The sequence below is a fragment of the Phocoena sinus genome, chromosome 19 (assembly GCF_008692025.1).
Source record: "Phocoena sinus isolate mPhoSin1 chromosome 19, mPhoSin1.pri, whole genome shotgun sequence".
In the NCBI taxonomy this organism is placed as follows: Eukaryota; Metazoa; Chordata; class Mammalia; order Artiodactyla; family Phocoenidae; genus Phocoena; species Phocoena sinus.
Genome location: NC_045781.1, coordinates 46,598,566 through 46,622,850, shown reverse-complemented (window position 1 = coordinate 46,622,850; position 24,285 = coordinate 46,598,566). Strand labels below are relative to the sequence as shown.

General features: G+C 45.5%; 1 protein-coding gene across 1 annotated transcript in view; it reads left to right on the top strand.

Moving 5' to 3' along the window:
* The first annotated feature begins 13,999 nt into the window (after positions 1–13,999).
* The window catches only part of FA2H (fatty acid 2-hydroxylase), a 52,612-nt gene continuing 42,326 nt past the window's right edge, over positions 14,000–24,285 (top strand). Inside the window, exons 1-2 of the mRNA XM_032614797.1 lie at positions 14,000–14,093; positions 15,582–16,305. Of these exons, the coding sequence (XP_032470688.1) occupies positions 15,964–16,305 (342 nt within the window). The 5' untranslated portion in view covers positions 14,000–14,093; positions 15,582–15,963. The remainder of the gene's footprint in view (positions 14,094–15,581; positions 16,306–24,285) is intronic.

Sequence of the window (24,285 nt, the reverse complement as noted above, 5' to 3'; positions counted from 1 at the left end):
AAAAAGGCAAAAGAAGGTGCTTCCCTGGTGGCGCAGTGGTTGAGAGTCCGCCTGCCGATGCAGGGGACACGGGTTCGTGCCCCAGTCTGGGAGGATCCCGCGTGCCGCAGAGCGACTGGGCCCATGAGCCATGGCCACTGAGCCTGTGCGTCCGGAGCCTGTGCTCTGCAACGGGAGAGGCCACAACAGTGAGAGGCCCATGTACCGCAAAAAAAAAAAAAAGACAAAAGAAACCAGTGTTCACTAGCATAAGAAGCTGGCTAAAGTCACCAGGATCAATGTTAGGACCTCCAGTAGATTCAGGGCTTCAGACTCAAAAACCAGTGCTTCACCACTGGTAAGCACAAATATGATCTACTATCTATTTTCTGTGATTTTTGTTTTGTTTTGTTTTACATTCCACATAGAATTGAGATCCTCAGACACCTCTTAAACTCCCGTAGAGCTGTATGTCAATTATATCTCAATAAAATGGAAAAAACAAACCCCCCAAACCCAGTGCTTCAACAGACACTATGCTGTCTTCTAGCAAACCAACCAACCATCTAGCCAACCAGCCAATAAACAAAAAGCCCATCAAAAATTAATAAACAAAAACCCCAGGGTTTGTCCCGCAATGAATGAGGTACGTAGTCAATAACGTGGAAGAAAAAGATATTACCTTCAGATTTTCCTAGTATAAGCAAAATGCTTAGTGTTCAGAAGAGTGCTTGAGGGAATTCCCTGGTGGTGCAGTGATTTAAGAATCTGCCTGCCAATGCAGGGGACACAGGTTCGATCCCTGGTCCGGGAAGATCCCACATGCCGCGGAGCAACTAAGCCCGTCTGCCACGACTACTAAGCCTGCGCTCTAGAGCCCACGAGCCACAACTACTGAAGCCCGCGTGCCTAGAGCCCATGCTCCGCAACAAGAGAAGCCCGCGCATGGCAACAAAGAGTAGCCCCCACTCGACACAACTAGAGAAAGCCCGCATGCAGCAAGGAAGACCCAGTGCAGCCAAAAATAAATAAATTAAAATAAAATAAAATAATTTTTAAAGTACACAGTTTAATGCCTTACAGTATATTCATAAAGTCATGCAACCATCACCACAATCAATTTTAGAACGTTTGTATCATCCCCAAAATGGAACCCTGTACCCCATTGCCAGCACCCCCTGAGTGGGTTGAATTGTGGCCCCCAAAGGTATGAGATTCCATTTGGAATCTCAAAATGGGACGTTTTTTGGAACAAGTGTCTTTGCAGATGTAATTAAAGTAAGGATCATGAGATGAGATCATTCTGGATTAGGGTTTTTTAAACCAATGATGAGTGTCTTTATAAGAGACAGAAAAAGGAGAACATACAGAGACACAGAGAGAAGGCAGTGTGAAGATGCAGGCAGAGGCTGGAGTTACAAAGCCCAAGCCAGGGGCATCAGTGGATCACCAGCCAGCACCAGAAGCCAGGAGAGAGACACGGAAGGGATTCTCCCTCAGACCCTCCAGAGGGAACCAACCCTGCCAACACCTTGGTTTTGGACTTCTGGCCTCCTGAACTGAGAGAGAATACATTTCTGTTGTTTTAAGCTGCTAGGTGGCAATAATTATGGCAGCCCCGGGAAACGAATAGACTTCAACCTCCCCCTCTTCCCCTGGCTTCTGGTAACCACCAGTTTATTTTCTGTCTTTAGAGATTAGCCAATTATTGACATTTCATATACATGTCATGTAGTCTTTTGTGATTGGCTTCTTTCATTTAACATGACGTTTTCAAGGTTTATCCATGTTGTGAGATGTATCTGAATCTCATTTCTTTTTATGGCTGAATAATATTCCATTTTATGGATATACCACATTTTGTTCATCCATTCATCAGTTGATGGACATTTGGGTTTCTGCTTTTTGTTTATTATGAATGATGCTGCTGTGAACATTTATGTGGAAGTTTTTCCGTGGACATATGTTTTTGTTTCTCCTAAGTTTCATATGGAGTCATATGGTGACTCTGTGTTTAACGTTGGGAGGACTGGACTGTCAGACTGTTTTCCAAAGCAAATACACAATTTTACTTTCCCACCAGCAATTCCAACTTCTCCACCTTCTCACCAACATTTGTTATTATCTGTATTTTTTTTAAAGCAGGCATCCTTGTCTTTTTTTTTAAATAAATTTATTTTATTTATTTTATTTTTGGCTGCACTGGGTTTTCGTTGTTGCACACAGGCTTTCTTTAGTTGCAGCGAGGGAAGGCTACCCTTCGTTGCGGTGCATGGGCTTCTCATGGCGGTGGCTTCTCTTGTTGCAGAGCACGGGCTCTATGTGCGTGGGCTTCAGTAGTTGTGGGACGTGGGCTCAGTAGTTGTGGCTCGCAGTCTCTAGAGCGCAAGCTCAGTAGTTGTGGCACACAGGCTTTGTTGCTCTGTGGCAGGTGAGATCTTCCCGGACCAGGGCTCGTACCCATGTGCCCTGCATTGGCAGGTGGATTCTTAACCACTGTGCCACCAGGGAAGCCCTATCTGTATTTTTTTGATTAGACCTGTATCCACACCACAAGTCCCCTTGGCCATACACAGCCTTCTATGTTGACACCACAAGCCCCCTCACGGCTTCGGCTTCCTCACCATGTGTCCCTTTGGGCACACATGGCCTTCCATGTCCATGTAAGTCCCCTGGGCTAACACAGTTTACTGTGTCCACAGCATGGAGACCACGGTCTCAGGTATCCAGAGCCTTCTACGTTGACCTCATGGGTCACCTCAGGTACTAGAATCTCTACCTCCCTGCTAGCATTTGCCTTCCAAACACAGAGCCTTCATGTCCAACACAGAAGTTGCTTCAGGTACACACAGCTAGCTGTGTTCACACAATTCTACTCAGGTACACAAGTCTTCTGTGTCTCCATCACACATCCCCTGGGTTACACACAGCCTTCTTTGCCCAAACCGAAAGTCTCCTGGTTACAGACAGTTTTCTGTGACCACACCACAGGTCTCTTCAGGTACTCAGAGCCTCCTGTATCTACACCACAATTTCAACTGGGTACAACCACCTTGTGTGTTCCCCGGCGTACAAAGAGCCACCTATGTCCGCATCACAAGTCCCCTCAGGTACGCACAGTCTTTTTTCGTCTATACCACGATTTTCCTCAGGGACACACACCACAAGTCCCCTAGGTGCTCACAGCCTTCTATCCACACAGAAAGTCTCCTCAGGGGCACACCGCCTTTTGTGCCCACATCACACGGGGGCACATGTCGACACGTCTACCTCCACACCACCACATGTCATCTTGGAAACAGACAGCTTTCTTTGTATTTCTTTTGCTGTACCACACAGCATGTGGGATCTTAGTTCCCCAACCAGGGGTCAAACCCATGCCCCCTGCAGTGGAAGCACGGAGTCTTAACCACTGGACCACCAGGGAGGTCCCTGGAACAAACCCTTTCTGCTTCCACTCCACATGTTGTCTTGAGCGCACACACCCTCATATGCACAGCATGCATCCTCTCGGGGACACACAGCTTTCTTTGTCCACATCACGAGTTTCCTCTGACACCCACACAGACTCGGGTCCGCAGCAGACATCCCTTCGAGTTCACACAGGCTTTTTTTTTTAACTACTGAGTCTCTGTGCCCTTGGGTTTACGCAGCCTTCTGTGTCCTCTATCCACACCACAAGTCCCCTCAGGGACACACCGTTTCCTGTGTCCACCCCACAAGTTGCATCACATCTACACAGCCTTCCACTCCCCCCCTCCACAGAATTCCCTCAGAGACACACAGACCTCCCTGTCCACATGCTAAGTCCTCTCAGAACACACACTGTTTTCTGTGTCCAGACCCAAGCCACATCTGGCACACACAACCATCTCTGTCCACAACACAAGAGCCCTCCGGTCCTTTCACCACCAATGTCTACACCGCTGTTCCCCTGGGTACACAAGCCTTCTGTGTCCACACTACCAGCTCTCTGGGTACACATCCATATCCACACCACACATCTCCTCGTGTCTATACAGCCTTCTGGAAACACACCACAGGTTTCCTCAGGAACACACAGCATTCTGTGTCCCTACTACTGATCCCCTTGGGCAGGTACACACGTCCATACCACAAGTCCCCTCAAGAACGCAAAGCCTTTCATGTCCACACAGTAAGCTCTCTCAAGTGTGTACATCCACATCACAGCTCCTCTCCCCACACACAGCCCTTTTCCTCCACACAGGCCTTCTCAGACACAGCCGTTTGCCTCTGTACCACAGGGCTCCTCACGGGCACCCAGCTTCCGCTCACATGCACACGTCTTGGATACACCTGTGTCCACACCATGAGTCCCCTTGGAAGCACACAGCCTTCCACGAACACACCACAAATTTCCTCCCATGCTCCCAGCTTCTTGGTCTCAGGCTTTTGCAAGGACTTCCCTAAGCAATTAATCACATAATATTTATAAAACTCAGGATGACTCAAATTCATTGTGCTAGTACACCAGTCGCCACAGGCTGGTATTCTGATCAAGTTTGTTTTTATTTTATTTCTTTCTAGACCTACATCTAAACTGCTGGCTTCTGTGGCTTTTTCATGTCTGGAAACAATTCAACTATTGGTTAAGTTTAAACTGGCTTGTTCAAGCAGGTTTCATATGTGATATTATCATCTTAAGTGGCATTGTATAATCAAATAATTGGGCATTTCAAACTCCTCTTTTCAGTGCGCCTTGGCTTTTTTTTTTTTTAATTAATTAATTTTTTTTTTTTGGCCTCGCTGCATGTGGGATCTTAGTTCCCTGATCGGGGATTGAACCCACGCTCCCTGCATTGGGAACACAGAGTCCCAACCACTGGATCGCCAGGGAAGTACCGAGTGTGCCTTGGCTTCTTATTTGCAGTTTGGAGGTTCAATGGTTAGAAGTTTCAAGGTAGCTTTAGAGGTTGGGTGGGAAAGCCAGCTGCCTCCCTCAGATGCTCTGGAAAGCCTTGAGCTCCCCAAAAGTAGGGCCTTGGGGTCACCACTCATCCATTTGGACCCAACACTCTCCAAGCAGCACACTTCCTCCAATCAGATGGAAGTGGCAGGAAAGGAGCAGGCACCAAGCCCCCTAGAATGAGGATTATGAAGACCCTCACGGATCGGGCACTGGCTCCAGGACTTTTCAGCGTCACCCTGAGGCAGGGATAGGGAAAGTCAAAGAGGAGACTGGTTCCATCTTGCCCCTGCCCTGCTCCTTTTCTCACACTCTGATCTTCCAGCTCTGCCAAGTTCATGTTGATATCATGTTTTCCCCATCACTGTGGACCTGCCAACCCACGTTGTTAATAGAGAATAATTTTCCTCACACCCTCTTAGAGAAAGAAAAAAGAAGATGGACTATGGCAAACTGCTCTCCTAGACGGAGTTTGACTTTGGAACATCTTCAGTTAGGAAAAAAGCCAAATGTTTTCTGTAGTCAAACAATACTCTTCCCAGTTGGCAGTGAAAGCAGGAGAGAGGTGGTCATCCCACGTGGTCCTTGTTTAGAGCGAGCAACAGAGGAGCTGTGACTAGGGGTCAGCAGTCTAGCAAGAAGGGCAAGAGGGATGATGCTTCCACACCCAGACCCTGGGGTTTGAGCTGGTTCTAGCCTTGTCATTTGTGTCCAAGCTTGGACTTGGGTGACTACTGGTCTGGGAACTTCCCCACAGTTACACAGAACAAATCCTCTCTCTAATCTCCAACCAAACTGAATCCATACCCCAAAGCCAGCCTCAGAATAGACTTAGTCTTAGAATATTCTCCATCAGTGATTCTTCCCGATATCCCTTTCCCACCCCCAACCTACTTATTCTGAACCTGACTGGCTTAGGTGTGCTAAAGCAAGTGCTAACAGGATTAAGCAGGTTTCTTTATGGCAAGGTGTCTCAGAACCTTTATTTATTTATTTTTTGCGGTACGCGGGCCTCTCACTGTTGCGGCCTCTCCCATTGCGGAGCACAGGCTCCAGACACGCAGGCTCAGCGGCCATGGCTCACGGGCCCAGCCGCTCTGCGGCATATGGGATCTTCCGGGAGCAGGGCACGAACCCGTGTCCCCTGCATCGGCAGGCGGACTCTCAGCCACTGCGCCACCAGGGAAGCCCCTCAGAACCTTTAATATGCATTTTGGTCCTTTAGGAGGGGAACAGAATTGGCAGAGCTGCTCCCACTTATTTGACCATGAAACTTATTTCTTACAGATCTTTTTATAAGACTTGTGTGGGCAGGACATTATTATTAGATGGGTTTTCCAGAAGCAGGATCTGAAAGGGTGGTTGTTGTGCAAGAGATTTACTGAGAGAAGGGGTTCCAAAGAAACATGTAAGGCGGAGAGGGAAGCAGGATAGGGCAGGGGGTGAGCCAAGGAAAGACATGAGTGTGGATTAAGTGTAGCTTCAGCCTGATCCCAGGGGAGCTCTCGGATGTGACATGTATCACTAAGGTTGTCCTTCCACACACAGCCAGAGGCAAGGGAGCAGGGCTGTTGTACTCCCACATAGACTAGTCACTGACCACAGGCTTCCCTCCAAGGATGGTGCAGAACCTTCCAGGCATCTCCAGACAAAGCCGTGGTGGCCAGCCAAGGGCAGGAGGAGGGTGTAGGGGTGAGCAGTTAGCAGCCAACACCCTGGAGCTGGAGGACAGGTGCATGCCCCAGTGAGGGCATCTGGACGGGACACCAACAGTTCTGTCACAGTCACCCTTTGGGAAAAACCATGGCGAGCCTCAGTCCTGCCTATGGTGTCTCCTGCGGCTGCACAAGAATCAGGCTAGTCTTTGGAGCACCTGCTATGACTCGCCTGGCCATTCCTGTTCTGGACTGTCATCATCTCTAAGGTGGAGATACCTTACCAGACGAAGGGGAAATTTCATCTTGCAGTTGCAAGACTATGCAGTCAGGACGAATGGCTCTCATCTGTGTGAGAATTTTTTTAAAAAGGAAAAAGAATCCGGTGTTCACTAGCATAAGAAGCTGGCTAAAGTCACCAGGGTCAATGTTAGGACCTCCAGTAGATTCAGGGCTTCAGACGCAAAAACCAGTGCTTCACCACTGGTAAGCACAAATATGATCTACTATCTATTTTCTGTGATTTTTGTTTTGTTTTGTTTTACATTCCACATAGAATTGAGATCCTCAGACACCTCTTAAACTCCCGTAGAGCTGTATGTCAATTATATCTCAATAAAATGGAAAAAATAAACCCCCCAAACCCAATGCTTCAACAGACACTAATGCTGTCTTCTAGCAAACCAACCAACCAGCTAGCCAACCAGCTAATAAACAGAAAGCCCACCAAAAATAAATAAACAAAAAACCTAGGGTTTGTCCCGCAATGAATGAGGTACGTAGTCAATGACGTGGAAGAAAAAGATATTACCTTCAGATTTTCCTAGTATAAGCAAAATGCTTAGTGTTCAGAAGAGTGCTTGAAGGACTTCCCTGGTGGCGCAGTGATTAAGAATCCACCTGCCAATGCAGGGGATACGGGTTCGATACCTGGTCTGGGAAGATCCTGCATGCCGTGGAGCAACTAAGCCCGTGTGGCACAACTACTGAGCCTGCGCTCTAGATCCCACGAGCCACAACTACTGAAGCCTGCGTGCCTAGAGCCCGTGCTCCGCAACAAGAGAAGCCACCGCAATGAGAAGCCCACACACCACAACAAAGACCCAACGCAGCCAAAAATAAAATAATTAATTAATTTTAAAAAAAGAGCGCTTGAAATGTGTGCATGCTTGCTTGTGACGAATTTGTATTTATACTTACTGGCATAATTATAAGTAAATATTTATTGGTTTTCTACTGTGTGCTAAGTGCTGGAGATTCAAACTAACATGGGAATCATTCCCTGCCCTCGAGTACTTCCAGTCTAGTTAGGGAGTGAGGGTAATAGTACAGGACACTGTATGGCAAGGGCCATATGAGTGGGACAGACAGTAAAGGAATCAGAGGAGATTCTTTGGAGAGGTGGTCCTTGAATCTAGGGGTCAGGCCTGCCAGGCAGAGAGATAGAGGATCTTTCCGTTTGAAGGAGGGTGAGGTGAGCCTGAGGAAGTGATTAGGGCTCGCATCCCAGCTTGAATTTGGATCGCATCATTTTTGCAAGAGGGAACATCCGACAGTTTCTGAGCAGGGTAATGACATGTACTTAGTTAATTTGCACTTCTTCTGTGGTGTTGAAGATGAATCGGAAGAAGCGGAACTTGAAGGAAAAGAAACTGTTAGGCTATTGCACTAGTCTAAGCATCAGGGGAGCATCTGAATTAGAGAGTGGAGTTCAATTTCAACACATTTATTAAGCACCTACTATGTGTCTGAACCTCTGTGAGGAGCAAAACAGCAATGATGGAGGCAAAGTGGCCCCTGCCCTTGAGTTGCTCACGTCTAGTGGCAATAGAAAAATTAGCATTAAATTTGAAGTTAAACTAGGCTCCCAGCTGTATTCCTCACTAGTTCTATGGTCTCAGGTCTAATCTTCCTCATCTATCAAATGATGAAATTGAACCATATTCCTTCTCTTGGGTCACTTTTAATTCTATCCTTTCTACGATGAAAAGAAAATACAAGGTACAGAAGATGCATTTTAAAGGAGAAGCTTGCGGTATAGGTCTTGGGTGATTCTAAAATTTTGCATGTCAGGGCTAGGTGAGCTGTAGTATCGTGGACAGAAATAAGGCAATCTAGAAGGGGCTACTGACTTAAGAAAAAGCTTTTAAGACCTGAAACCATAGAATTTCTAGAAGAAAGCATAGGCAGTACACTCTTTGACATGGGTCTTAGCAATATTTTTTTGGGGATCTGTGTCCTCAGGCAAGGGAAACAAAAGCAAAATTCAGTAAATGGGACCACATCAAACTAAAAAGCCTTTGCAGAGCAAAGAAAACTATCAACAAAATGAAAAGGCTGCCTACTGAATGGGAAAAGACATCTGCAAACAATATATCTGGTAAGGATTTAAATAGCCAAAATATACAAAGAACTCATACAACTCAACATCAACTAAATAAACAATCTGATTTTTAAAATAAACATTTTTCCAAAGAAGATAATACAGTTGGCCAACAGGCACAGGAAAAGATGCTTAACATCACAAACCATCAGGGAGATGCAAATCAAAACCACAACGAGATACCCCCACACACACCTCTTTGAATGGCTATTATTAAAAAAGACAACAAGTGTTGATAAGGATGTGGAGAAAAGGGAACCTTTGTGCACTGTTGGTGGGAATGTAAATTGGTGCAGCCACTATGGAAAATAGTATGGGGTTCCTCAAAAAATTAAAAATAGAACAACCATGTGATCCACCAATTCCACTTCTGGGGATTTTTCCAAAGAAAACAAAAACACTAATTCAAAAAGATATATGCATCCTTATGTTCATTGCAGCATTGTTTACGTTATTTACAATAGCCAAGGTTTAGAAACAAACTAAGTGCCCATCAATAGATGAACAGATAAAGAAGATGTGGTATATATATACAGTGGAATATTACTCAATCATAAAAAGAATGAAATCTTGCCATTTGTGACAACACGGATGGACCTAGAAGGTATTATGCCAAATGAAATGTCAGACAGAGAAAGACAAACATCATATGAATTCACTTATATGTGGACTCTAAAAAACAAAACAAATGAACAAACACAAACAAAAAAAACAGAAACAGGCTTATAGATACAGAGAACAAACAGGTGGTTGCCTGAGGGAGAGAAGGAGGATGAGTGGAATAGGTGAGGGAGATTAAGAGGTACATATTTTCAGCTACAAAATAAATGAGTCACAGGGATGAAGTGTACAGCATGAGGAATATAGTCAAGAATATTGGAATAACTTTGGTGACAGATGGTAAGTAGACTTGTGATCATCCTGTAATATATAGAATTATTGAATCACTATGTTGTACGCTTGGAACTAACATATTGTTGTAGGTCAATTATACTAAAAAAAAAAAAAGACATGTACAAGAGTGTTCATAGCAACTTTATTCTTAATTGCCCCAAGCTGGAAGCAACTCAAATAGGTATCAATGATAGAAAGAATAAATTAGTGTGGCTTTTTCATATAGTGAAATACTATACAGCCACAAGAATGTACAAATGATTACTACACCTCAAAACATGGGTGAATTTCAGGAACATAATTTGAGTGAAAGAAGGTAGCTACAAAAGAGCACACCCTATATGATTCCATTAATATAAGGATCAAAAGCAGACAAAACTGATGTACAGTTTTTGAAACCAATATGGTGATTTTCTTTGGGGAAGAAAGGAAGTAGTGATGCGAAAAGGGCATGAGGGAGATTTCTGTGGAACTGCTAGTGTCCTATCTTCTGGTAAGTGTGTGTTCATTTTGTGAAAATTCATTGAACTGTACCCTTATGATTTTGTGTACTTTTCTCTATGGATGTCATACTTCAACGAAAAACGCTTTTTTAAAAAAGAAGCCGTTGACAATAGCAAAAACAAAACAAAACCCTATAAGGTATACTTATAAATTAATTTAACATATATATGCAAGTCCTGTATGCAGAAAATTTTAAACTTCATGGAACTATATTACATATGACTGGAATAAGTAGAGATATAGCTCAAGTTCGTAAATATGAAGACTCAGGGCTTCCCTGGTGGCGCAGTGGTTGAGAGTCCGCCTGCCGATGCAGGGAACGCAGGTTCGTTCCCCCGTCTGGGAAGATCCCACATGCCGCGGAGCGGCTGGGCCCGTGAGCCATGGCCACTGAGCCTGCGCGTCCGGAGCCTGCGCTCCGCAACGGGAGAGGCCACAGCTGTGAGAGGCCCGCGTACCGCAAAAAAAAAAAACAAACAAAAAACAAATAAATAGGAAGACTCAGTATTGCAAACATATTAATCCTTTCCAACTTAATCTATAGATTCAATGCAATTCCTTTCATAATCCAAATAGGCTTTTTCATGGACATTAACAAAATGATTCTAAAGTTTATATGAAAAAGGAAAAATCCAAATACAAGCCAAGACACACTAAAGGAGAACAGGGAGTGAGCAGTAGACTTACCAGATATCAAGATTTAATATAAGGCTATTATAATAACAAAGACAATGTGGTATTGACCAAAGGAGAGACAAACCTGATCTTTATAACAGTATAGAAGTTGCCCAAAACTCATAGAACTGTATAGTTGTCTCTCCATATCTATGAGTTCCACATCTGTGGATTCAACCAACTGCAGATCGAAAATATTTGGGGAAAAAAATTCCAGAAAGTTCCAAAAAGCAAAACTTGAATTTGCTATGCATCAGCAGCTATTTACGTAGCATTTACATTGTACTAGTTATTATAAGTACTCTAGAGCTGAGTTAAAGTATACAGGAGGATGTACATAGGTTATATGCAAATACTACACCATTTTATATAAAAGACTTGAGCATCCTTGGATTTTGGTATCTGTGGGGAGAGGGTGGTGGTCCTGGACCAAATCCCCTGTGGATACCAAGGGACAACTATACATTAAAAAGGTCAAATTTTGTATCTCAGTAAAATAACAAAATGGCGTTATCTGTTTGTGTCTATTTCTGGACTCTGTTTTGTTCCATCGATCTATTTGTCGGTTCTTATGAGAGCACTACACTCTTTCAAATATGAAGTTTTAAGTCTTGAAGTTAGGAAGTGTAAGTCTGCAACCTTGTTCTTTCTCAATATTGCTTTGGATATTCTAGGTCCTTTACATTTCCATGTAAATTTTGAAGCAGTTAGTCAATTTTTTTCTTGTCTTTCTTTCTTTTTCTTTTTCTTTTTTTGGTGAGAACATTTAAGTACTACTCTCTTAGCAAATTTCAATTATATAATTGTTTATCAATTTCTTTAAAAAAACCTAGTGTGATTATGATTGGGATTGGATTGAATCTTTAGATCAATTGGAGGATTTGAGATCTTAATATTGAGCCTTCCAATCCATGAACTTGGAACTTATTATATCCATGAACTCCATTTATTTAGATGCTCTTTCATTTCTCTCAGCAGGGTTTTGTAGTTTTCAATTCGTTCACATGATTCATGCTTTTTGACATTATTATAAATGGAATTTAACATTTTTATTTTTCAATTGTTTGCTGATAGTAGTTAACACATAATTGATTTTGTATTTTGACCTTGGATCCTGTGAACTTGCTAAATTCACTTATTAGTCCTGGTTGCTTTGCAAATTAGTTGATGTTTTCTATGTAAACAATCATGTTATCTGCAAATAGAGAGATTTTTAAGCCTTCATCTCTGCTCTTTATACCTTTCATTTCTTTTTTTAAAAAATACAGTGGTGCAGTGGTTAAGAATCCGCCTGCCAATGCAGGGGACACAGGTTTGATCCCTGGTCCAGGAAGATCCCACATGCTGTGGAGCAACTAAGCCCGTGCACCACAACTACTGAGCCCGCACTCTAGAGCCCGTGAGCCACAACTGCTGAGCCCAAGTGCCACAACTACTGAAGCCCGCGCGTCTAGAGCCCGTGCTCCACAACGAAGAGTAGCCCTCGCTCGCCACAACTAGAGAAAGCCCATGCACAGCAACAAAGACCCAACGCAGCCATAAATTAATTAATTAATTAATTTAAAAAAATACATTCTGAGTATTCTGAGTTTTATTATTTGAAATAGAACATTTTTATTGAAGTATAGTTGAAGTACCCATATGTACAAGAATGCTTATAATAGAAAAAAAACCCTCAAATTCGTATCTGCAAGTAAAGGAAAATGGGTAAATAAATTTGTATTGTGGAATATGACACTGCAGTGAAAATTGATGACCTACAGTGACCCTCAAGAACATGGATGAACCCTAAAGCAATATTGAGTAAAACATGAAAGGCTACATAAATCAAAATACAGTGTCATGTGATTTTCATAAAATTCAGAAACAAGGTAATCTAAACAATATATTGTATAAGCATACATATAGATGTGATAAAAATATAAAAAAAATTTTCATGGACATTAACAAAATGATTCATGGACATTAACAAAAGTCAGGACAGTGATTACCTCTTGGGAGGAGGCAGAGAGTTGGAAGTTTTGGAGTGTAGGAGTAGGTGCAATTTTTGTAATGTCCTAGCTCTTGGGTTGGGAGGGAAATTCAGTGAATTAATTATACTATTTTTGCTTTAGAACGTATACATACTCTTTTGTTTGCATTTAAAACACTTTAAAAGTTAAAGAACTTAAAATAGCAGTTATTAGCATACCATACACACTGTTCTTCTTGTTTTCCACTTACAATATCATAGAGATTGTTCCCTATCGGTACGCATAGATCTACCTCATTCTTTCTAACGGTTACATAGTATTCCACTGAATACACCATCATTTATTTAATCAGTCCTCCTTAGTGATGAATATTTGGGTTGTTTCTAGCCTATAAGCAATGTCACAATTAATTAATTATTTTTTGGCCACACCGCGCGGCATGTGGGATCTTAGTTCCCTAACCAGAGATCGAAACTGCACCCCCTGCAGAAGGGCAGAGTCTTAACCACTGGACTGCCAGGGGTGTCCCCGCAATTAATATTATTATGCATACATCTGATGGGGTACAGGGCAGGCCACTCCAAAATATGCCATTTTGGCTTATTGATTATTTTGAATTAAATTTACTTAAGAAACAGCTGGTACAAGAAGGACACTCTGACCCTGCTTTGTCCCCCCTAAAAGCAGGAAATAAGTCTTCCATGTGAAAGGTACCTCCCATGTACCGGAAGGGTAGAGGGCATTCTTATCACTAGAGATAGGGAGTTCAGAGCTGAGATGTCTGTATAAAAAAAAATCTTGTTACTTCTTTACTAATATACTACTCCAAGCCCAAACTCCTTTGTCTTGTCAATTCTTTACAAATTTATTGTTTCTTTGTCCAAAAGGTACGAAAGCTGCCTGCCCTGGTCACTTCTTTGGGTCTCATACCTTTGGGGTCCCCTTACATATGAAATTAAGTTTGTTGTTCTCCTATTAATCTTTTATTTCAGGGAGTGTCTCAGCCAGGAACCTAGAAGGGTAGAAGGAAAATTATTTTTCCTCCCTACACATCTTTATACAGTAATCTGAAAGGTCAAATTTCTAGAAGTGGAATTACTACGGTAAGAAATGTTACAATTCTGAATAGATGACTAAATTACTTGTTTAACTTCAGACAATACGAGTTTAAGGCTATGGTGAAAAATCCAAATGCGGGTGGCCTACAGATATTGTCATCAGGAAGTACCTGAGGACACCCAGGAGTGTTTGAATGCTTTTGCACATGCAAGGTATTTAGAACAGAGTAGGTGTGGAAGTGGAGTGAGAGTGACTGCGTATTCACTGCTTGAGAAAAGCAAAATTAGTGACCTAAGGCCTCCCTCCAAGCCTGTTGGACAGCATTTCCACAGCCGACCCATATACTCAGCCAAACTCTTGCCTACTCCCTGAGGGTGAGCCAGGAAATTCTTGGGAAGGAGAGAAGGAAGGAACAACTCTCCTGGCCTTGGACGTGTCTGTAGTTGGGGTGGCCCCTAGGGCATCTGAGCTAGGCTTTCCCCCACAGCGCTGGCCCAGCATAGAGGCCCAACCCCAGAAGAGCATAAACAGGGGTGACCCTGAAAATACCTTTTGCTGAGAGAGACCAAGGCCAGTTGAATGGGGCAACCTCAGTACCAGGATCCTTTTATTACAAATCATGAGTTTAGGTGAGATCCCCAATTGCTGGGCAGTTAAAGTTGTGTGCAGTTCTCCCCTGTTATAAACAAAACTGGATTGAGCGCACTTGCTCTTCCCTTCCATCCAGCATGACTACCAGGCTTCACTTCTTTAGGTCCCTATTTCCCCTCCTATAATGGCAGTAGGATTCTCTGTTCGTCCCTCAGGATCCTCCCCAGAAGATGAGACTAGAGTGAGGCAACTGAGGCAGCCATTCTGCAGGCAAAAGTTAAGGGTGTGCCAAAAAAACTCAGTAATCAAGATAAAGAATACTTTAGGGAATTCCCTGGCAGTCCAGTGGTTAGGACTCCGAGCTTCCACTGCAGGGGGCAGGGGTTTGATTCCTCCTCCCGGAACTAAGATTCTGTATGCCGCATGGCACAGCCGAAAACAAAAACAAAAACAATAAGTGTATTTTAATGCAGCATTTTAAAAATTCAAAACTAATGCAAACAAAAAAATCCATGATGAACAAAATACCAGAACTTACAGTGTTAAAGACGAGATCCAACCCTTCACTTTCACCAACCTGCCTCACTCCTCTCACTAGTCCTGGTTCCACTAAAACTTTATATACAAAATCAGGTGGCCGGCGCCACTGGCTGTGGTTTGCCAATATTCCTATTTTTAAAAATTCTTTGTTATATATATATTTTTTATTGTGGTAAAATATACATAATATAAAATGTACCGTTTTAACCATTTTAAACTTTACAGTTTAGTGACATTAAGCACATTCGCATTGTTCTGTACACGACATGATTTTTTTTTTAATATTACATTAAAATATTGTATATCGTGATTACTGAGTTTGGGGGCGCCAGAGGCCAGTGTCTCCCTTGCCTTACTCTAGTTCTCACGCTGCCTCCCCCACTCTTCACCCACTCCTGCAGCCTGAGGAAGGAAAACTGCAAGTTTCTCCCATAAGGCAGCAGCAGAAGAGTTATTCCGGTGGCGAACAGGCTATTGAGGACGTCCGTCCACACAGCCGCCGGCAACAAGAAGACTTGCTCCACCTGCATCCTCCCGCCACCTTTGCTCTCTTGCAATGAGACACACTTGGCTGGCGCTCCCTCCACCTGCCCAGAACCACCTGACGGAGGGCGGGCATCCCGTGGCCCGGCCCGCTCGGGTCGGCTGGGCGTCCTGCCGGCCAATGGGGAAGGAGCCCCTCCGGACACAGGCAGCGTCCTTAGGAGCGGCCAATGGGAGCGCGGCATGCAAATGAGCAGGTGCGGCGACGGCTGACCAGTCAAGGCGGCAGCGGCTCAGGGGATGTTAAGAGGCGCGCTGGGCGGTCGCGGAGCAGACGCGCAGGCTTCGAGCTGCGAGCTCCCGTCTCCCGCCATGGCCCCCGCTCCGCCCCCCGCCGCCTCCTTCTCCCTCGCCGAGGTCCAGCGGCGCCTGGCGGACGGCGCCTGCTGGGTCCGCTGCGGGGTCCGCCTCTACGACCTCACCGGCTTCGTGCGGCACCACCCAGGGGGCGAGCAGCTGCTGCGGGCACGGGCTGGTCAGGATGTTAGCGCCGACCTGGACGGGCCACCACACCGGCACTCGGACAACGCGCGCCGCTGGCTCGAGCAGTACTACGTGGGAGACCTGCAAGGAGACCCTCAGGTACAGCCGGGCCCGGGTGTCACACACCCTCTATTCCCCCCACCTTCCCCGCCCCAACTCGCCACTCCCCAGCAGGCCGCGTTCACCTGCCCTCTAGGAGGACCCAAGGTGACAGCCTCCGCCCTCACCTCTCTTCTCTCCAGGTAACAGGTGCCTGCCTACCACCCCCTCCCCCCAACCAGGAGTTTGCCCTTCCTCTCCAGCATTTCCCCTGTCCCTCCTCTATCTGCTACTTCTCCCACCTCATAAGGTGCCAGTCACCCTTCTCAGCTAGTTTGGATTTCCTGGTGCCACCCTAGTCTTGCACAGCGGCTTCTCTGGTTGCGTGGAGAGGTTGGCGCAGTGTCTTGGGTGGCCTATGTCCTCCCACCCCTCAGACCTCCCTTTATTCCTTGTCTTGCGTGCTGGCTTGGGTGTCCAGCAGAGTGACGTGACAGGGGTAAGCCAGTTTTGCTGGGGAGAAGGGAGTAGCACTCTGGGCTGCCTGCTGCTGTGCACCACAGGCTCGTGATTGTATTTAAACCTCTGACTGATCCTGGGGTGGCTTTTGTTATCCCCATTTTAGGATGTGGAAACTGAGGATCCAGGAGGCACTGTGATTTGAGGTCAGTTTGGGATCTGAGGTAATTTGAGCTAGTTAGTGGGAAAGTCAAGTGTGTCTGATTCCAAAATCAATGCTCTCTCCATCCCAAGGATCCTTGGGCCTGGGAGATGATCCTGTCCGTTGGGTTCCAGGTAGGCTTGTGCCAGAGGAAAACCGACTCTTCAGGACTTCCCCAGGCCCAGCTGTAGGACTGGTGACAGCGAGGCCATCATGCTTGGACATAAACCAACAGTTGTTCCCTGCTTCTAGCTCTTGCATTCAAGATGGCACCAGCAAGTGCTTTTAGATCTTTGGATGAAAGGACTTGTCTCTCACTGTTCCAGGTGGCTTTTCACTAGGCCATCTTGCCTAATTCTTTAATCATTTATTCACTCACTCACTTGGTCCCTTAGTGATTGGCAGTACTGAGCTAGGCACTGCGGAGGTATCAATGGACAAAAGCAATACGGTCTTCATGGACCTAACAGGCTAATGAGGTAACATACTAATCGTACAGTAATTCTTCAATTACCTGGTGCTATCAGAGTATGAATCAGGGAGAGCTTTCTGAAGAAAGTGATATTTACCCTGGGAGCTAATCAATGGATAGGGCTTAAGCCAGGTGAAGTGTGGTGAGAAGAACCTTCCAGACAGAGGGAAAAGAATGTGTGAAGGCTCTGAAGGGTAAGGGCTTGGCAGAGTCAAGGGACAGAAATAAAACCAATGTGACCAGAGGCTGTTGGGCAAGGAGAGGGAGTGGAAGGAGGCCGGAGATCAGCCAGGGCCGCTGTGGTCAGGTTTTGGGACTTGATTCTAAGAACAATGGGAAGCCAGGTAATGGATTCAAGCAGGGGTGTGCCATGGTCAGATTTGCATCTTTGGAAGAGCATCCTGGCTGCGATGCCAAGAAGGGGTGGAAGGAGCCCATGTGGGTGTGAGGAGACCAGGTGGGAGGCTACCCCATAGCCCAAGTGAGAGGTAACGGTGACGATGACCAAGGGAAGGGGATGTTAGGTGTCAGGTCATGCTGAAGGGGCAGAAGGTTTAGCCATAGATATAACTGAAGCTGAGTGCAGGAAATGAGAGGTGGGAGCCAGAATACTAGAGACTTCCAGGCCTGTGATGGCTCATGGAAGCCATCCTACATTGTAACTGTGTCCTATAAACAGGAGCCTTAGGGTGTGGCCTCTCCTCTCAGCACCATCTAGAGCACCTCTCCTGGCTAGCTGCCCTAGATGGCTTTACCTCCTAGCTCTGCTAGCTACCCAGCACTATGGTTTGATTTGGCTTTGTTTTGCTTTGCTTTACCTGACCTTCAGAGAATACTGCGTCTAAATTTGTTTCTTACCCCTGCACTCACCTGTTACCCCAAGAGTCCCAGTGTGGCCATGTTTCAGGCATCCTTATATCTGGGCCCCCACCTGAGGATGTGGGAAGAAAACTAAAAATTAACACCACATTTACAAACCCATGGCCCAAACTTGACCAACGGCTGTAGTCACCCAATACTCCAGTTGCTCGTCAGCTTCTGTCTGCTATTCTGGAAACTAGTGTAGGGTTGTCTTTATATTGGGGAAGAGAGGTATTCAGAGGAGAAATCTGGAGAAGATATCTTTTCAGAGAGAAACCATCTTCATAAGGGCTGAACGGAGAGAAGACATATCTGTTCTTCTCTCTGGTTAAGCCCTTCTGGCAACCCCCATGCTGCCTTCTCCACCTCTCCCATCTCCTCCTGCTGGACCAGGGATGCTGACACCTGTTGAGGCTAGAACCCGGCTCCTGTAGTGTGAAGACCAGAAGGGGCGTTGATGGGGAAGGGGAGCGTCATGAACCAGCTCTGTTGTTTGGAGCTCATTTCTGAATGGTGCCCCTCCTTGAAGTCCTTCTTCCCAAGTGTAGTCCTCAGCAGGGAGCCTGCTGGAGCTCTGCCATGAAATTCCAGGGACAAGGCTTAGCCCCACTGGTTTCCCCTTTCCCCCACTTTGCCACACCCCCTCTGTATACACACTTACCCACACATTCACACTCACAGGGAAGCACACACATGAAACAAGTCAAACTTGTTTGAGCCAACATACCGTGGGGATGAGACAAGATCTTTTGTAGCCCTGGACTTGAGGAAGTGAATCAGTGATGACTGAGCAGGGAAGCCAGGCCCTCTTCTCGATTGGGCGCTCAGGGCTCCTCACTCCAAGCTTAGATAAGAGTGGCTCATGTTGTTAGTGGGGCATGAAATCCATTGACTGAGCTGCAACCAGCAATTTTGTGTGTGTGTGTGGTACGTGGGCCTCTCACTGCTGTGGCCTCTCCCGTTGCGGAGCACAGGCTCTGGACGTGCAGGCTCAGCGGCCATGGCTCACGGGCCCAGCCGCCCCGCGGCATGTGGGATCTTCCCGGACTGGGGCACGAACCCGTGTCCCCTGCATCGGCAGGCGGACTCTCAACCACTGCGCCACCAGGGAAGCCCAACCAGCAATTTTTTTAAAGAAATCGGAAAGAAAAGAACTTCGGGTCCAAACCTCCCAAGGCCATAGATACTGCTTCCCAGACTTATCATCCACGAATCACTGTTCCAGTTTTTTTCCAAATTGGCATATGACTTGAACTATTTAATATTTATTTTTAAGTAGACTCGCTTTTTATTTTACCGTTTACTCACCCTAGGCAATATTCCCAGTGAAATCAGGGTTTACCTGCACTTTAAAAATAGAGCTATTAAAATAAACGCTCATCCTCCTATCCCCTAAAATCCTGAGCACCCTCAGTGGAGTAAGTCTCACACTTTTGAAGACACAAGGAGCAGAGCTTCTTAACCCTGGAGTTCTATGGACCACTTTCTGGGATTGATGGAAGAGATGAAATTGTGTGTAAAACATGCGTGGTTGTGCATTTTTCTGGTGACAGAGCTGCAGCTTTCATCACAGTCCAACCAGAATCCTTCCCTCACTCCAGACCTGCCACCAAGAGGAATATAACTGAAAAGGCAGATCATACTCCCCCCATCTTACACACCCAGACCTTGAGGGGGCCTCCTGTGGGCAGACATCTGACCATGCCCCTGGAGAAAAGCCCTCTGTTTGGGGAGACCCTAGAGGAAGGCAAGCCCTGACTCCCCAGCCCCTGCTGTTGGGTTAACCCTAATGTCTGAATGTGTGTCGCATCCTAATCCCACAAGGTGTGTCTGTCTCTGAGTGGCTGAGAAGTCCCCAGATTCTGCCACATGTGGTTCTGCCAGGCTTTGGGGGTCCAGCCATTCAGAACTTTGGAGCTTGAGTATCTAAATGGGGATGGACAATAGGGAGGAGATCTAAGTGCAGGAAGACTCAGGGTCCTCACCCCACCCGGGGCTCCGGAACAGCTTGAGCACAGCCCAGCTTGGAATGCCGGTCTGAGCTGAGAATTCAGATAAAAGCTGATGATTGGGAAACTTGCTAAACTCCCCCTGCCTGCAGAGCGGAGTGGATGTGAGAAATCTGCTAACTGAAGGGGGTCGAGGTCTGCTTAGCCCACAACAAGGCTTCCTAAGTGGGCCTGCCTGGCCAGTCAGCAGCCACCGTCCTTTGCTACCTGCCAGGGACTTGTGAGCCCTGGCCTGCTGTGGTGCCAGGTGAGCCTTACCTGGAGGATGAAGCTAGCGCAAGCTGGGAGAGGGCCAGGGACACAAGTCACTGTGGTTCCATGTGACACAGGGTAAACACAGGCTCCAAGAGTGTCCCCTGGTGTCACCTCAGAATTCAGTGATAGAAGGGGCTTCGAGACCCAAATTAGGGCGAAGGTTGGAAATTAGGACTCTATGGGGGAAATAAAAAGAAATAGGCAGGAATCTCAGAAACACCCGAGGGTAATCATTTCTGGAAATATTCCCAGCAAAGAACCCAAATTGATGCCTGAGCAGCATCCATCATCTTCCCTTTCCTTATTTATTTATCTTAAGACACACAACTCACTGTTGGTCCATATGTCGTCTTCATTCATTTAGACAGACAGGAAATAAGCGCCCTGTTCTCTCTGAAACCCACCACGGCACTGAAAGTACCCTTGCCAGGGCCATCGGGACCTTCACCTGGCTAACCCTGGTGGTCAGTTCTCACCTGGCCCGGCAGCAACTCTCGACATGGCGATCGCTCCCCGCTGCTTGACACGCTGTCCTCAGCTGGTTTCTGGATACCTCACCCCTTTGGTTTTCTATTGCTGCTGTAACAAATTACCACAAACTCAGTGACTTAAAGCGACACACATCTATTCTCTTGTGTTTCTGGAGCGTCCGAAGTCAGAAATGAATTGGCAGGGCAGCCTCCTTCTGGAGGCTCTAGGGGAGGACGTTTCCTCACTTTTTCCAGCTTTTAGAGGCTGCCTGTGTTCCCTGGCTCCTGGCCCCCAGCCAGCAGTCACATTGCTCTGACCTCTGCTCTCCTGTCCTTTCTCGTTCTGGGACTCTGATTCTCCTGCCTCCATCTTTCCCTTATAAGGAACCCTGTGATTACACTGTGCTCCCATTCCCCCCCCCCCCCCGCCCCCACCCCCACACCAGATATCCAGGATCATCTCCTCATCACAAAATCTTTAATCACACCTGCAAAGTCCTCTGTGCCATGTAAATAACATAGTCACGGGTTCCAGGTATTGGGACGTAGATTTTGAAGGGGGTTGCGTTATCCCGCCTACTTCACCCCTTACACCCCTGGTCGTTACGGCTCAGTCTCCACTGCTAGTTTCTCTTGCTCTTCATTTCCCAGAAAAGTCACACAGTGTGTGCTCTGCTGTACAGCTTCTTTCACCCAATACTACGTCTGGGAGATGATCTGTGTTTTTTAGCTGTCTCCATTCCTTGCTGTGTCCTAGAGAATCCAGAGGCTGTAGAGGGGAAAATGGGGGATAACTGGAAAAAGCCAGTGGCTGGGACAGACCCCATGCCAATCCTCATGGGTCTCCTTAGTCCTCCTTCCAGGACGCCTACCCACTACTACCCTACCTTGGCCAGAGCTGCGTTATACTCATTATTGCAGCAGTCTCCTGGGCAGGTCTCTCCCTGCCAACACTTCCTTCGGCCCATTGCGTTGTGAAGCTTTCCAAAGAGCATGTGATTTTGTTACAGCGGGATTCCTAAATCTTCAGTGGCTCCCGATTGCCACATCCTTTAAGTCCATCTCAAACTCTATTTCTTCCACAGAGATTCTCCTTATCTCCCCATCTAGAACTGGGTTTTTCCTTCTCCCAAACTCTCATAGCACTTGGCCTCTCCCTACCTTACAGCATTCAAAATGTTCTTCCTTATTCACTGTGTTTTCACTATGTGTCTTATCTTCTCTACTAAACTGTAAACTCTCCGAAGACTGGAATTGCCTGATTCATCTGGGTTTCCCTAGGAGACAGTAGCACACTGGTGCCTGCCAACAGGAAGTAACAAATGTCTGAATAAATGAATGAATGAACTGCTTGGAAAACTGATATGTGTACCAGATTGAAAAGGAAAGTGGTGATATTAGCGCACACAAGATACTTCAAGTAGTAAGATGTTAAAAAAAAAAAACCAAAACAGAAACAAACCTCTTTCCAGTTTCTTTTTTGTTAGCTAAAAGGGTTGGGAGTTGATGGAAAGGATGGAGGACTGTCAAGTGAGTCACTCATTTCTACCTTTGCCCTCAGTGTTTTGCCACCAGAAAGAATTGGCAAAACGTCTTCCATACCAGGCTACTGAAGTTCATCCCTGCAAGGTTAGAAGTGAAATTAACCATAGAAAATGCCAATTGAGAGCCCTCGTTGCCCTCAGGGCTGTGACCCGTCCCCATGTGTCTATAAGTGTCTGGATGATGTGCATAGGCGGGACCCAGGTTCCTGGGTTTCCAGTTCTGTTTACTGTTTCCTGTGTCTTTTCATGCAAAATTCTCTAAAACGTGTCATCTCCGAATGGTGATTCTCAGTCTTCTCTAATTGCTGCTCATCTAAGATGGGCAGAAGATTCTAACGACCGTTTCCCCACCTGCTCTTGCCCTCTGATGGAAAACAAACTCAGTCATAGTAACAAGACTGGGGAACAACAAAATGGATGCTAGCAACAGCTGTAAAGTTATCACTGAGAAATAGAAACCTCATCCTCAGGATTTGTTGTTATGAAGCATAGCCCTAAGACATAATTATTCAAACGCTTTGTTTTCTGACTTCGATAGTATTTATATTGCAAGGTGTTAAAATAGCAGTACCAGATAAGCAAATTTGAGGGGATGTGTTGAACTACCATGCATACAGAATGTCTTAAGGTCCTGTTAGAGGAAAGCTAGTAGCCAAAAATTCCTTTGATGGAAATACATGTGACTACACACTTAGAGTGAACCATGTAATCTACAACAAACGTGGTTGATAATTACCTAAGTGAATTAGTCATAGTTTCTCCTTTAAAACAAATAGAATTTAAAGGGAGTAGAGTTCTAGTTCTGTACATTCTTCTGTGCCCAGCAGAACATTTTTAACATTGCTTAGCATTGCATGATGCTTGCCTTTCCCACTGGAAAATGGAATTGGAGATTTTAGGGATCTCTAGCAATGGCTAGCTTTGTTTTATAAATCCCAAATGTTAATAGTCCATAATAACCCACTTAGTTGCTAATAAATAGCTCCTAGTCTTATGTAATGATGAATGTCTATGAAACAAGCATCACTTACCCACAAAGATCAAAGAAAGACCTCACATTTTTATTTTTTTATTTTTATTTTTTTCCATTTGTTATCACAGGATCTCACATTTTTAAATCAAGTTAAGGCCCACACTTTGAGACTGGCTGCCATGGAGGAATAAGGAGAAGTTACATTTAGCTGAATAAATACAGCTTCCATGATCCCAAGTTAGGCACCAGGACAGACCAACCCGATTTAGTTGTTGCTTCCCCATGTCCTGGGCAAGACCCTTTGGAGTGCCAGGTGTAAAAGATTATGCAGGCTAGAGACAGGGTGCCATAAGAAAATTCCGTTGTTCTTGAACCTGAGTAGGAAAGTCCTTGACTCCTAGGATTAAAGGTCACTTAAAGTGAATCTACTTTAAATGAAGACCAAAACTTCATAGAAAATGGGCCAAGTGGTTGAGAGAAGGAAACTGATACTCTTTAAAAATGAAACTGAAAAGTTTTTTTTGTTGTTTGCTTTAGTTTATTTCAATCTGACAGCAGGGGAATTCCCTGGCAGTCCAGTGGTTAGGATTCTGTGCTTGCACTGCAAGGGACACGGGTTTGATCCCTTAGTTGGGCAACTAAGATCCTGCAAGCCCTGTGGCACAGCCAAAAAAAAAAATCTGACAGCAAAATTCAGATTGCACTTGGGTGCTGATTCTTAAACTGAGCATGTAATGAATCAAGTAGTGTGGTTTTTCTGACAAAAACGTATGAAAGTACATTGTGACATTCTAA